The 15,102-nt window shown below is 43.3% G+C and overlaps 1 protein-coding gene across 1 annotated transcript in view; it reads left to right on the top strand.

Moving 5' to 3' along the window:
- EPHX4 (epoxide hydrolase 4) overlaps positions 1-15,102 on the top strand; it is an 83,474-nt gene that overhangs the window by 45,565 nt on the left and 22,807 nt on the right. The window contains exons 3-4 of the mRNA XM_073571462.1: positions 5,327-5,484; positions 7,826-7,954. Coding sequence (XP_073427563.1) covers positions 5,327-5,484; positions 7,826-7,954 — 287 coding nt within the window. The remainder of the gene's footprint in view (positions 1-5,326; positions 5,485-7,825; positions 7,955-15,102) is intronic.

Genomic DNA, 15,102 nt, shown 5'->3' with positions numbered 1-15,102 from the left:
GTCCTGTACTCCAGTGCCCAGTCCTGTACTCCAGTGCCCAGTCCTGTACTCCGTGTCTCGTCCCATACTTTGACCTGCACTTCTTACTCTGTTCTGCATTCTATCCTCAGTCCTGTACCTCTCACTCAGTCCTTTGAGCCGCCCCTCTTGGTTCTAGCAGTTGCTGCATCTGTCTTCCGAGGGTCTGCCCCTAACGGCCCCTGTATAGGGGTCGGCACCACCTGGCGCGCTCGCCCCCGGGAGCTCCAGCGCCGCGACCCAGAGGGTCCACTCTCGGACGTACCTTCCTGGCCATCACAAAATCACACCTGAAGCCAGATAAAAAGAGAAGTTGACTCAGTCTTTGCATTGTGTGCTGTGTGTGCTACACTAAGCATGGAGAACAGAAAGAGGAGAAGAGAACTGTCTGAGGGCTTGAGAACCAAAATTGTAAATTGAAAAATATCAACAATCTCAGGATTTCAAGTCCATTTGCAGAGATCTTGATGTTCCTTTGTCTACTGTGCGCAACATAATCAAGAAGTTTACAATCCATGGCACTGTAGCTAATCTCTGGATGTGGACGGCAGAGAAAAATTGATGAAAAGTTGCAACACAGGATAGTCCGATGGTGGAAAAGCAGTCCCAAACTTGTTCCAAAGAAATTCAAGCTGTCCTGAAGGCTCATAGTTCATATATGTCAGTGCACACTATCCGTCAACATTTGAATGAAAGGAGGAAACCCAGGAGGACCCCAGTTCTGACACATAGACATAAAAAAGCTAGACTGCAGTTTGCCAAAATGTACGTGAATACTCCAAAATCCTTCTGTGCACAGATAAGACCAAGATAGATATTTTTGGTAAAACACATGATTTTATGGTTTACCGGAAAAAAAAAAAAAAGAATGAGGCCTAGAAAAACATCATAGTACCTACAATTCTCTCAATTGCTCTCAATTCTAAATATTTTTCTATCTACTGGCTAACACGGTACAAAAATATATATATCTTTCCTGTATCACAGTACCTACAGTCAGATATGGTGAAGGTTCAAAGATGATTGGGGGTTGTTTTGCTGCCTCTGGGACTGGGTGTATGGCATCATGAAATCTGAAGATTACCAAAGGATTTTGGGTCGCAATGTAGTGCCCAGTGTCAGAAAGCTGGTTTTGCGACCTACTTCATGGGTCTTCCATCAGAACAATGGCCGCAAACATATTTCAAGAAGAACCCAGAAACAGATGCAAACAAAGGGCTGGAGAGTTCTGAAGTGGTCAGCAATGAGTCCAGATCTAAATCCCATTGAACACCCATGGAGAGATCTTAAAATTGCTGTTGGGAGAAGGCGCCTTCAAAGTTTGCAAAAGAAGAGTAGTCTAAAATTCTGGTTGAGAGGTGTAAGAAGCTCGTTGATGGTTATAGGAAGCGATTGATTGCAGTTATTTATTCTAAAGGTTGTTTAATCAAATATTAAGATGAAGGTGCCAACAATTTTGTCTGGACCACTTTTGGAGTTTTGTGTGAAATTATGTCCAATTTGCCTTTTTTTTTCCTGTTTTTTTTTTTTTAGTTGTTCCAATGCACACAAAGTAAGTAACCAGGTATATAACAAAACATGTGTGATTCCAATAATTTTCTGGGGAAAATACTTCATTTTCTTTCAAAGGTGGCTCTGTCGGCCATGACAGTATTGATACCAGGGACCCTACTACTCACAAGAACAGCTGATCTGTTCTATTTGTATGGGACTGAGGTAGAGGCTTCCACTTGGCCACCAATTTGATACTTTTTAGAGGGTACTCTCCAAAGTTTTAGCTTTAGATCTACTAAAATTTGCTGCATGCTGTTGTAGCAAACTAAAACAACCTGTCTCTCCCATTCTGCCTGTTCAAGCAGCACTTTGGATGTCAACAACAGCTGAAAAAGTGACAGACAAGCGATGGTCAAATGTAAAGTGTGTGATGAACTTATTTATTTAGCTCCAAATTCCCCAATGATCCATTGATTCTACCAAACACTGGTATCAAGGAGATGTCGTTGCCATCCTCTCTTATGACGATATTGGTATTCCCAAGACAGGATATAGTTGATAGTAAATATAAATGAGTGAGGATAGCAATAATGATTCAGAAATAAATGGTACATTTTCAGGTTTTTTTGTTTTTTTTTTAGATACGATCAATACTTTACCTTATTCATGATGTGTTAACGGTTCACAAGATATTAGGACAATTTATATTATTGTAAGCTTCCTAAAATATTCATTTGTGAGTTCTTTTGAAAGGCTGGTTAGACTGAGCCCTGAAAACTGCCATTCCCTACAAATTCCACCTATAAATCATATTTGCCAACGCTAACAGAACATTCAGCGCAGAACTTTGGTTCTCAACAGGAATCGGTCAGCAGGTTTTTGCTATTTAATCTGATATCAAGCAGCATAATAGAGCGGTAGAGGGCCTGATTCCAGTGATGTGTCATTTATTAGGCTGTTTGCTGCATTTTCAATACAATCAGTGTTTTATCAGAAGGAGATTATCAATGCAAGATTAAGGGTCCCGTTTCACATAGCGACGCACCAGCGATCTCGACAGTGATATGACCTGGTAAGGATCGCTGGTGCGTCGCTACATGGTCGCTAGTAAGCTGCCAAACAAGCAGATCTCTTCAGCGATGCAGCAACGATCCGGCGATCCGTATAACGACCTTGGCCATCGTTGGTACCTTGTCACACAGCAGCTATTCTGATGATTCCTGCCTGCGTCCCTGAGTTCTGCGTCGCCAACGAGGTCACCCGTTGGCGTCAAACACAGCGATGCATGCTGGCCAGCGGGACGCCGACGATGAAAAAATGTCACATACAAGAAAGTCAGGATAATCTGTGTAACCTCGCCCCCACCACTGATTGGCAGCTTACTGACAATGCACATTATACACTAGAAGCTGCCAATCAAGGGCGTGGATGGAGTTATACACAGTACAGCATGCTGAACACTGCTACAGCAGGGAAAACAGGGATTCTATCACAACTGCATCAAGCAGCCAGTAAGTGATACATCGCTGGAATCAGGGTCTCTGTCTCTACATTATGATTCTCTCAGATTACATAGCAAAAATCTGCTGATGTATTCCCTTTAAAGCAAGATTCCCATGTTCTGGTATATGCTATCACTTTAAGATCACTGGAAGACCTAACTGAGGGGCCCTAATCGATGACAATGAAGGCAATATAATGCTAGTTTAGTTCCCTCTTAAATAGAGTTACTTTTTTAAAGGGAATGTGTCATCAGGAGAGATGTTATTTCATTTAGTCTTTGATGTAAAACATAATTTTTTAAATGTTTTTACTGTATTGTTTTTTTATTTTTCATAGCACAATCCATATTAAAAAAGACAAGTCTTAAAAATTTCACCCTGGTCACCGGGCATAATATTAACCTCATACTTACTGTTTTCTTATGCAGCCACATGAACATAAATAGCAATAGACTGGCGCAGACCTCATTGGCTTATATAGAAGTATTTTCTGTGCATGCTTCGATCAGAGCAAAGGTCATTGTTAAACTATCAGAGGGCAGGTGAGGTGTGACCTCACATACAGTATGTGAATGGTGGATTCTGTGCTGTTTTACAAGATGTCATCTTTCATTCTAACCCTGTCTGCAATGAGGATAAGACTGCTGAAAAGTGATCGGCACAGAACAGAAAATATCATTATGGTATAAGACCTAGTGGTCAGTGTGAAAATATGTTTATAGATAGTGATATGGAAAACTGAAAAAAAAAATTGTTTAAAAAATACATTTTGCCCACATTGATCTGTTGACCCACCTAGACCAGGCACCTCTTCTTTCAGAGCCATTTCCCCCAGTACCCATCACCTAATGTCACTGTCTCATCTTTGACAATAGGTCATTTTTCTAATGATTACTTTTAAGCAATATTCCCTTCCACCAGGCTGTGCGGGAAGCTGTAGTTGACTCTACTCACTTGATTGGGGCTGCACATCCGTAAAAACAGTGATTGAGACACAGCCCTACACCAGCACCTAGTCCCATCATACCCAGGATCAGTGGGAGTCCTGGGCTCACCAATCATAAAGTAATGGTATACAGTATATCCAAGCAATATGTCAACACTTTGTAACATAGTGAAAAGCTGATTTATAGAACTATTCCTCAATAACAAATACTCAGCACCAGTAACATAAATGTGGCTGACCAAGTTGTTTAATCTTTTATTTTTGAGAAATGATAACTATTATACACAAACACCGTGATAAACTGCTGGGATACAGTTGTTACATCCAGAATATGGACTATTAAAGAAGCTATCCTCCTCCCATCAAAGTGTTCATCCTCTTTAAAATATTGCAGTCTTCATATTATATAACACTGTGTACTTACAATTGCTCTTTTTGCTTTTCTACCCAGCTAATTCTTCCCTTTTCTCTGCTCTATGTAGAAACAGGAAATCTCTTGTTCCTGCATGTATCTATCCCTTTTCAACTCCCAACCCAGCTTCTCCCACCTCCTCCCCCCAGGGATTTTTCTAGTGACTTATGACTCTTACTCTTAGGGAAAATTGACCTCCTGTTTCTACATAGAACTTAGAAGGATTTAGCTAGTCTGGTTCAATCCAGTGATGTCCTAAACCTAATGGAAAAGAGAAGAATTAGCTGGGTAGAAAGGCAAAATGAGCAATTGTAAGTGCACAGTGCTGTATAATATGATGATTGCACTATATTAAGAGGATAAAAACTTTGATGGGAAGAGGAGGAAGAGGGCTTCTTTTCACAAAGATACAAAGCACTCGTCTGAATGAGGCGCCATAATTTAATAGGAACATTTTGCAACAATGTATATTTTTAGTTAATCGCAAAGCGGTTATCCAGGACAAAAAAAAAATAAATTTCCTATGAGCCAAATAATTAACATGTAGGTAGCTGCTAACTACCTGCCTGTTCTATTCGGCGCCGGCTCAGAGCGGTCACTGACTGCTCCACATCAACAGAGCGGCTTCTTCTTCCAGGCTGCTCTGTTGACGGAGCATGACTGCTGACGACATTCTGATTGACAGCTGGCTTCCTGCAGTTAGGTAGTGGGAAGACAACTGTCAATCAGAGTGATGTCAGCAGTCACACCCCGTCGACAGAGCAGAAGAGAAGTTGCTCTGACAACGTGACATCGGTGGAAGCAGCGGAATTCTCGGCAGGAGCCGTTTATGACTGACAGAGATCTGCGATGGGCAAAACAGGCCGGTAGTCAGCAACAACAAAATGTACATAACCCCTTTAACTATCAGATATAATTCATTCACTTTAATTCTATCTCCTCCTCTAATTGTAGGTATTCATGGCGTCACCAGTTGCGAGAATTTAAGCGGGAATATCGAGTGGTGGCTCTCGATTTGCGAGGATACGGAGAAACAGACGCACCGTCCAGTAAAGATAATTACAAATTAGACTATATAATTGTGGATGTCAAAGAAATTTTGGACTCCTTAGGTAAGAAAATACAGAATGACACATATATAAAAAGTCTGCACAGCTTTCCGATTACAAAGACAGAGCAGATTCCTTTATGACCGGAGTTTACCATTGATTGATTACACCTTCCTCATAGGACCTGATTATCAGGACCATGCTGTTTGCCGTGTACAAATCCAGGTCTTCTACTTAAATGACTCAACTATTTCGCAATCTAATTCTGTAAGACGCCACAAAAGTAGAAGTTTTACTTTAAATGGAATTCACCCCTCGGAATGACCACATTGAGATGAGATATATTCTTAGACATCATTTCAGTTTAATAAAGTCAGTGACTTTTCAGAAGAAATGGTTTCTTGGAAGCAAACATACATCAATATGCTGAATTTTAACAGCTGGCAAACTCTGTTTTCCGTAATATCCTCCTTTGGAAGTCACTTGGCCATAATCCTGCGAATAGAAGTCATGATGGTTGATGTTCACATCATAACTGACCTGGGACGTTCTCCAGAGATTGCTCTCCGAGGTCACATATTGTAATAGATGGTACTCAGAGCTGAATAGGAAAGAATGACCCCTCAGCTTTACAATTGCTGCAGTGATTTGCACCTCACCATGTGCCAGGTTTCCGGGCTCCTTTTTATTGGTCATTAAACAAAAAAAAGAGAACCCGGGTCTGAGGTATATCGAAAACATGCACAAATTTTATTCAAAGAAACGTTAGACATACATGTTAAAGTATTAATAAGAAAGAAAGTTAATGAGCAGACACAAGAATATGTGTAATTATGAATCAGTGACGAGTAAACCCATATTAATAACGAGTAACAGATATATACTGAGAGGGGACAGGTAGGAAAAAAAGAGGAAACTTTAGTAATTACCCATCATAGTGTGCAGTGTGTGCCTGGAAACTCTATCCCCGACGTACGTTTCGGTGATTTTAGGGTCAAATGTCCCTGTATATGTATCCGGCTCACTCGATCACATGGTTAGCGTGAGCCAATCAGGATGGCGTGGCGGCGTGTGCGCATTATCCCCACGGCTGCTCATCCCGTCTGACGAGCCAGGTCACGTGGGGCGGCCGGCGCCTGGCCGTTACCACGCAACCCGACACGCCGTATATGACAGGAGGGGAGCCAGACCGGAGAGCGCGCGAACGCGCACACATCCCTGAAGTATAACGTCTAAGCTAAAAAGATTATCAATGTAGGAACTGCAGAAAAGGGTAAACACCAGGTTTAGCCCCTAACAGATTAAAAGTACATAGAGCATACAATAAAATATGTGTCCGACCAAGTACTGAGTGCATTTACTGAACATACATTTCAGTAGGCCAACATTTTGGATTTTAAAATCATTTTGTCAAGCTGGTGTTATCAAGTATTCTAATTTACTGAGATAATGACTTTGGGTTTTCATTGGCTGTAAGCCATAATCATCAGCATAACAGAAATAAACACATGAAATAGATTCCTCTGTTTATAATGACTCGATATAATATATGAGTTTCACTTTTTGTATTGAAGAACTGAAATAAATTAACTTTTTGATGATTTTCTAATTTTGTGAGATGCACCTCTATAGTAACTAAAAAGTAGTGAAAACTAAAGTTTCTTAAACCAGTCAAAAAATAATAAACACTAAAAATAATCTTATTATTGCCAAAAAAATCATTTCTATAAAAATAGAAAAAAAAAAATATTTAATACATTTAAATGCTGTATAGAAAAATAATCGAAATAACAAAAATGTTATCTTTAAAACTTTGCACCTCCCCAAAAAATGCAATAAAAAGGAATCAAAACATAATATGTTCCATAGAATTGTAACCTTGCAACTACAGCTCGCCACACAAAAAAATAAACCCTCACAAAGCTCCATCGACAGAAAAAGATCAAAAGTTATGGGTCTTGGAAAATGGAAACACAAACAAAACTTTTTTTTTTATACAAAGTTCAGAATTTTTTTAAGTCGTGAAAATATTAAAGTAAGTTTGGTATCACCATAATCGTACTGACCTGGAGAATCATGTTTCCAGGTAAATTTCACTGCACACTGAACGACGAAAAAAGGAAACCTTAAAAAATAATGGAGGAACTCCATTTTCTTCACTATTTATTTTTTTCACAATTTTCAATGCAATATATGATAAAGTGAATGACGTCATTCAAAACTACAACTTGTCCTGCAAAAAATAAGCCCTTATTACAGCTATGTTAACAAAAAATATATATATAAATTAGTGACTTGGAAAAAGGGGAGGAAAAAAATCAATCAACAAAAACTAAAATTGTATGTGTCATTAAGAGGTTGATAATTAAGATAATATTGATTTTTTTTATTTGTTTTTCGATAGGTTACACCAAATGTGTCCTTATAGGCCATGACTGGGGTGGGATGATTGCTTGGTTAATTGCTATATGCTATCCAGAGATGGTCACCAAACTTATAGTTTTGAGTTTTCCCCATCCAACTGTATTTACAGGTGAGTTGGACAAAATACAATGCAGTGTGTTTATCACATAGACCGTGCTACATAATTCTGTACTAGAATGCCCCCTTCTCTGTAACAAATGACTGTCATACACCCATGCACCCATCTTAATTTGTAAAAAAAAAATACACATGTATCAGCTTGTTTTAAATAATAAAATTATATCCCATTTATTTTTAGGTAAAGTGAATGGATGTACAGTGGCATGGAAAAGTTTGGGCACCCCGTGTCAAAATTACTGTTATTGTGAACAGTTAAGCAAGTTAAAGATGAAATGATCCGCCTGTTTTTTAGGCAAAAAAAAGTTATTTTTCAAATTTTAAAAATGACTAAAAGGAACTCGGTCTGATGCAAAATTTTGGGCACCTTTAGAAATTTGTGTGCTAAGGTAACTTTGAGCAAGATTTCACACCTTAATTAGCTTGTTAGGGTACCGTTACACGTAGCGATGCACCAGCGATCCCGACAACGATATGGATCGCTGGTGCATCGCTAAGTGGTCGCTAGTGAGCTGCCACACAGGCAGATCTCACCAGCGACATAGCAGCGGTCGGGGGTTGCTACTTACCTGTCAGACGAGGCGATCCTGGCGTCCTCCCGCACTGCTCCACGCCTCGCTCGTCAGCGCCACAGGAAGCGCAGCAGGAAGTGGCCGACGAGGAATGGTCCAGGGAGTTCTCGCACGACCAGCGATGAGCAGCGGGGGAGCGGTCGGAGGTAAGTATCACATGCAACGATATCGCTAGCAATATCGCTGCAACGTCACAAAATCGGTGACTTTACAGCAATATTGCTAGCGATATCGCAGTGTGTAACGGGGGCTTTAGTGTTATAACTTGTTCACTATGATCATTAGGAAAGGCCAGGTGATGCAAATTTCCCAGCTTTATAAAAACCCAGCCTTTTCTAACCTTGTGCCAAAAAAAACAGCAGCCATGGGTTGTTCTAAGCAGCTGCTTAGCACTATAAATGGTGAAGGGCTACAAAGCAGGAGAAGGCTATTGGAAGATAGAAAAGCGTTTTCAACTTGCCCTTTTCTTAGTTCGAAATGTATTAACGAAATTTAACAGGAACACTGGAGGTCAAGATAAGGTCTTGAAGACCAGGCAAAATTTCAGTGAGAGCTGATTGTATGATTGCTAGTGAGCCAAATTAGAACCCCAGCTTGACTGGAAAATACCTTCAGAAAGATTTAGCAGACTCTGCATTTGTGGTACATTGTTCTACTATTCAGAGACAAGCCTGATGCATTTTAGAAACAAATTATGTGGACCGATGAGGTTAAAATAGAACTCTTTGGCCACAATGATAAAAGGTATGTTTGGAGATAAAATGGGTACAGAAAATTAAGAAAAAGAACATCTCGCCAACCATTAAGCATGAGGGTGGATCAATCATGCTTCGGGGTTGTGTTGCAGCCAATGGCAAAGGGAACAATTCATGGGTAGAGGGAAGAATGGATTCAATGAAATTTCAACAAATTCTTAATGCAAACGTAACACTCTCTGTAAAAAAGCTGAAGTTGAAAAGAGCATGGCTTCTACAAATGGATAATGATCCTAAACACACGTTAAAATCCACAATAGACGACCTCAAATGGCGCAAGCTGAAGGTTTTACAATGGCCCTCACAGGCCCCTGATCTGAACATCATTGAAAATCTGTGGCTAGACCTCAAAATAACAGTGTATGCAAGAAGACGCAGGAATCTCACAGAACTGGAAGAATTTTCCAAGAAAGAATGAATGAAAATCCTTCAAACAAGAATGGAAAGACTTGGCTGGCCACAAAAAGTGTTTACAAGCTGTGATACTTTCAAAAGGAGGTGTTACTAGCTACTAATCATGCATGGTGCCCAAACTTTTACATCGGCCCATTTTCCATCTTGTAATTTTTAAAAGGTAAAAGATGAATATATATATATATATATATATATATATATATATATATACTGTATGTCATGATCCATGCTGGATCAGAACTGATAAAAAGCACAGGTAACCTTTTTTTTCTTAAGCTGTGCTTAAGTTTGGCTTTTGCCCCCAGTGGCCATTAGGATTATTGCACTGTGGTGTCATTTGTTCTAAGTTTACCCCCGGTGGTGGTGAGCGTCATTGCACTCTGGTTTCTTTAGTTAAGTGCACATGATTATAATGCAGGTGTGATTGCTCTGGCTGCTATAAAAGAGTCACAGGTGTTGCAATCAGTGTTGGTGATAGTGTTCATTTCAACCATCCTTGTTGGAGGAAGGAGCTGGAGAGCGTTCCCTGCAGCACTGTCTTAGCCCTGGTGTGGAAGGAGTTATAGAGGATTTCCTTGTAGCTCTGACAGAGCTTGGTGGCAGCGATTCAGGAGGAGAGCTGCATTCTGGTGGTGGACTCTGTTGCCAGGAGCAAGAGCAGCAGAGTAAAGCTAAGTGGTGTTTCCCTGTTTGTGTTTTTCCTTAGTGTGTATTAGTACAGCGGTGGGGCCAGTGCCTGCGCCACCCATCTCCCTAGCAAGGGATAGGTGTAGGGTGTGCTAGGGCGACAGGTTCCTGATCGACACCCGGTGCGGAACCGGCATAGGGAATGTTAGGAGCGTTAGGGACACTGACTCAGGGGAGTTCAGGAGGTCTCCACGTCCCCTTTCCCTATCGCAGGGCCCACCGTTGTAACTGTTTCCCCTTTCCCCGTGTCTTGTTGCTTTAGTTACCGGCCTGCGGGCCGTGTCACACATGACAGCTTCACGTGCCGCGTCTTGTTGCTTCAGTTACCGGCCTGCGGGTCGCGTCACACAGGACGGGTCATCGTGACATTGTCACCAACCTATAACTTTAACTTTTTTTTTTCTGCTGAGCCATGGACCCAGTTCTGACCTTTGCCCAAATGCTGAATACCCTTACTGAGGAGATTATGGAGCTGCGCGGTGATTTGGTGCAGCAACTGCAGCAGTTGGTGGGCTTTGGGGGCTTGTTTCAGAGACCGGCTTAGCCAGAACCCAAGATATCCCTCCCTGACAGATTTTCTGGAGGGAGAGATCAATTCTTGGTGTTTCAACAAGCCTGTAAATTGCATTTCAGGCTGCGCCCTCGTTCATCAGGGAGTGAAGAGCAACGGGTGGGAATCATTATGTCCCTTCTTAAAGGGGATCCCCAATCCTGGGCCTTCTCCCTACTGGACGATTCTCCATAATTAGAGTCCGTGGACGAGTTTTTTGCGGCTTTGGCGCTTGTGTATGGGGATCCTGATGGCGTCGCCCTGGTGGAATCCCGAATCCGTAGGTGTAGCCCGGGTTGCTGAGGAGTACTGCTCAGAGTTTAGGAGATGGGCCACTAACACTCAGTGGAATGACCCTGCACTTAGGAGTCAATTTGTGCAGGGTTTGTTACTCTGGTGCAGTACGCCGGCCCCAGGTCGCTGGAAGCCGCCATGTCCCTTGCCATCCGGGTGGATAGACGCCTTAGAGAAAGACGTATACAAAAAGTGCCCCCTGATGTCCTCGCTAGGGAGGAGGACCCACCAGCGCGGATGGAGGAACCCAGACAGCCCGGTGTTGTTGATACAAAAAAGGGGGTGTCTGCGGCTCGTCGTGGTGGGGGGTATGCTTTTCCTGTGGGAAACCTGGCCATTTTATGAGAGCCTGCCCAGTTCATGCCAAGTCTCCAGACGAACCTATGCAAGTAGGAGGAGCTAGTTTGTATTCGGAGCTACCTACGGTTCAGGGAGTGGTGTTGGCATGTTTGTACTGTGGGCAGACTGGTCATGTCCTGAAGGCTTGCCCATTGCGTGCCAAATTATCTGTACCATCTGAGAAGCCGCATTCCCCTGGTCGCTTGGAGGGAGGCAACCAGGGAGTATACATTTCCTCCATTTTGCCCTCCCAAGGTACCATGTCAGCAGAGGTCTTGGCTGGCGGGGTACCGGAGGTGATACCAGTGCTTGTGGACAGCGGAGCAGGAGTCAGTCTGGTGGATGCTCGTTTTGTCCAGACACATTGTCTGAGGTGTAGGATGCTAGCCCAACCTATAAGCGTCCAGGCCATAAACTCTGCTCCACTGAGTCAGGGGAGCTTGACCCAAGTCGTAGAGAATATCCATCTGCGTATAGGACATCATGAGGAGTCCTTGTCATGCTACGTCTTGGATGGAATGCCAGTACCTATTGTGTTAGGCCTCCCTTGGCTGAAAAGACGCAACCCGGTAATAGATTGGCAGGCGAGGCGAGTGGTCAGCTGGGGGCAGTCGTGTGAGGGCTGCTGCCTAGGAACTACTGTCTCTGCCATCTCTCTTCAATGGACCCCTTCCTCTCCGGTGAGAGCAGCAGATGTGCTGCAGGAGAGTAGGGGCAAGTCACAACCCTCGCTATTGGCCAACCCTGGGAGGTGCAGACCTCATGGTGGAAGGGGTTGGAGGGTGGTGTACCCCTTGGTGAAGTGCAGGGGTGTGAGTGTGGTGACACAGAGGGACGCCTCTGTTGTCAATCCCAGAAAGAGTTCTCCAAATGGTGACAAACGAACGAGTGGCAATAAACGTTCAGGTCTGGACCTGTGTGTGAACGAGCGTGTATGGGTGGCCACCAAAAAACATCCAGTGGAAGTGTGTTGTGGAGTGTTACCAGCTCATACCAAACATACACATACACAACCCGTTCCCCAGGTCAGCGCTTCGGAGATGTGTGTTGCCTCCAGAACATACGTTGCCAATACCAGCGGGCTCATTTCTCATCAACCTGACGTGCAGGTAGTTGCTGAGGTGAACTCTGGGTGTGGGCGTCCCTGCTGCTGGTGGTTCCCTAATGAGGAGCGGTCTTGAGGGTCCAGAGGCCCCTCATTAAGGGGAGGGTACTGTCATGATCCATGCTGGATCAGGACTGATAAAAAGCACAGGTAACCTTATTTTTTTCTTAAGCTGTGCTTAAGTTTGGTTTTTGCCCCTGGTGGCCATTAGGATTATTGCACTGTGGTGTCGTTTGTTCTAAGTTTGCCCCCGGTGGTGGTGAGTGTCATTGCACTCTGGTTTCTTTAGTTAAGTGCACATGATTATAATGCAGGTGTGATTGCTCTAGCTGCTATAAAAGAGTCACAGGTGTTGCAATCAGTGTTGGTGATAGTGTTCATTTCAACCATCCTTGGTGGAGGAAGGAGCGTTCCCTGCAGCACTGTCTTAGCCCTGGTGTGGAAGGAGTCATAGGGGATTTCCTTGTAGCTCTGACAGAGCTTGGTGGCAGCGATTCAGGAGGAGAGTTGCATTCTGGTGGTGGACTCTTTTGCCAGGGGCAAGAGCAACAGAGTAAAGCTAAGTGGTGTTTCCCTGTTTGTGTTTTTCCTTAGTGTGTATTAGTACAGCAGTGGGGCCAGTACCTGCGCCACCCAGCTCCCTAGCAAGGGATAGGTGTAGGGTGTGCTAGGGCGACAGGTTCCTGATCGGCGCCCGGTGCGGAACCGGCATAGGGAACGTTAGGAGCATTAGGGACACTGACTCAGGGGAGTGCAGGAGGACTCCACGTCCCCTTTCCCTATCGCAGGGCCCACCGTTGTAACTGTTTCCCCTTTCCCCGTGTCTTGTTGCTTCACACAGGACGGGTCATCGTGGCACTGTATATATATATATATATATATATATATATATATATGTACTGTATATATAATTTTTTTTTTTTGCTTAAAATACTAAGGAAATGTGTCATCTTTAACTTTAGGTCTTTTAGACATGATTTAATTTTCAATTTGTTTAACTGTTCACAATAACAGTAATTTTGACCAGGGATGCCCAAACTTTTACATGCCACTGTATATGCATAGTATTGTGACCAAAGACCACCAGTTCATTAAGCTTGGGTGAGAGGATTTTGACCGATTTGGGAAAGGGAAGTTCAAATAGACTTCACAATGAATGTCCGTCTTTTAACACTATGTGGATTTTATGTCACTACGTTGTTCTGTTTTATTCTTTATTGTTATTTTTTATTTTATTTCAGGTTGTATTACTGAATGGAGTGATAGAGCATAGGGATGACTATTAGACAAGGAAAATAAGACCTTGATTGTCATGATTTGGACAGTTGTCAAGGGCATTTCTATGTACAAATATGCATACAGCAGTAGCTCTCAGTCACTGATAGGACCGCCCACTGGACTGAAAATCCCAGAACATGCTGTGAGGTAGCGCTGTCATTCAAGCAGGAGATTCTCGCTTGGCAGCCAAATAATCACATCCGGCACGGGTTTTCCATAAAACAATCTCAGTCCGTGTGGTTTATTCAGGCATCATAAACCATAACCAGCAACATAAAGTTCAAATTCACAGCATAGCTTCCTTGACAGAGCTTCACTCTGTCCTCCCTGTGGTCACACAGGTTATGCAATGTTCCATACGCAGGCTCTTCAGCCTCATAGTTAACTCACCCGTCAGGCTTCTACCTCATGGCTGTTTCTCCATGTTGCAAACGGCTATTCCCTCCTCTGGGGACTCGCAGACACGTGCAGCCACTACACACAGGCACTTCAGGGAGGCAGACACATCTCCCAGCGAGACCTTCCAAATGGACCAACTGGGTCCGTGCATTCACCACATGTGACCTACCCTGGCCACCTTATATGGTCCGTAGCCACGTCCACTGGGTCACATGGCTATGACCTCATCACAGGTCCTTGAACCATTCACACACACTTTGGAATAGCATTCTTAAACACACCCCCTGGGTGGGTTTGTAGGTAACTGGGCCCGCATGTCTCCCCAGCTACCTGGAGACTTCTCCCTGACACATTGAAACAACACGTCAGCAGTATCACTGCTGATCAACACACACATAAGTCTCCATCTCAAGGCCACCCACCTTGAGATACATAATGGTCATTCAGGACTCTGCCATTCATCCTCTCTCCTAGGACATCCACACAGCACCCCCTAGTGGACACAGGGGTCACTACACCACAATGCAGATATTTAAATGATTAAAACCCAGGTTTTACTAAATATTTTCTCACTTAGCTATATATCAATCTACTCACCTCTCCCTGCTCTATAACACGGTGCCTGCAGATGGGACTGTATTTTCCGGCACCAATGCGGAGAGAGTGTCAGTCAGTAGCGGGGGAGCAGTCACAGCTGCCAATGAACCAACACCAGCGCGGCCCCCATGACTGAAACCGGGACGCTGT

This window comes from Dendrobates tinctorius, unplaced genomic scaffold, assembly GCF_039654945.1.
Source record: "Dendrobates tinctorius isolate UK_male_01 unplaced genomic scaffold, ASM3965494v1 ptg000029l, whole genome shotgun sequence".
Taxonomy (NCBI): Eukaryota; Metazoa; Chordata; class Amphibia; order Anura; family Dendrobatidae; genus Dendrobates; species Dendrobates tinctorius.
This window is presented reverse-complemented; position numbering and strand designations above follow the sequence as displayed.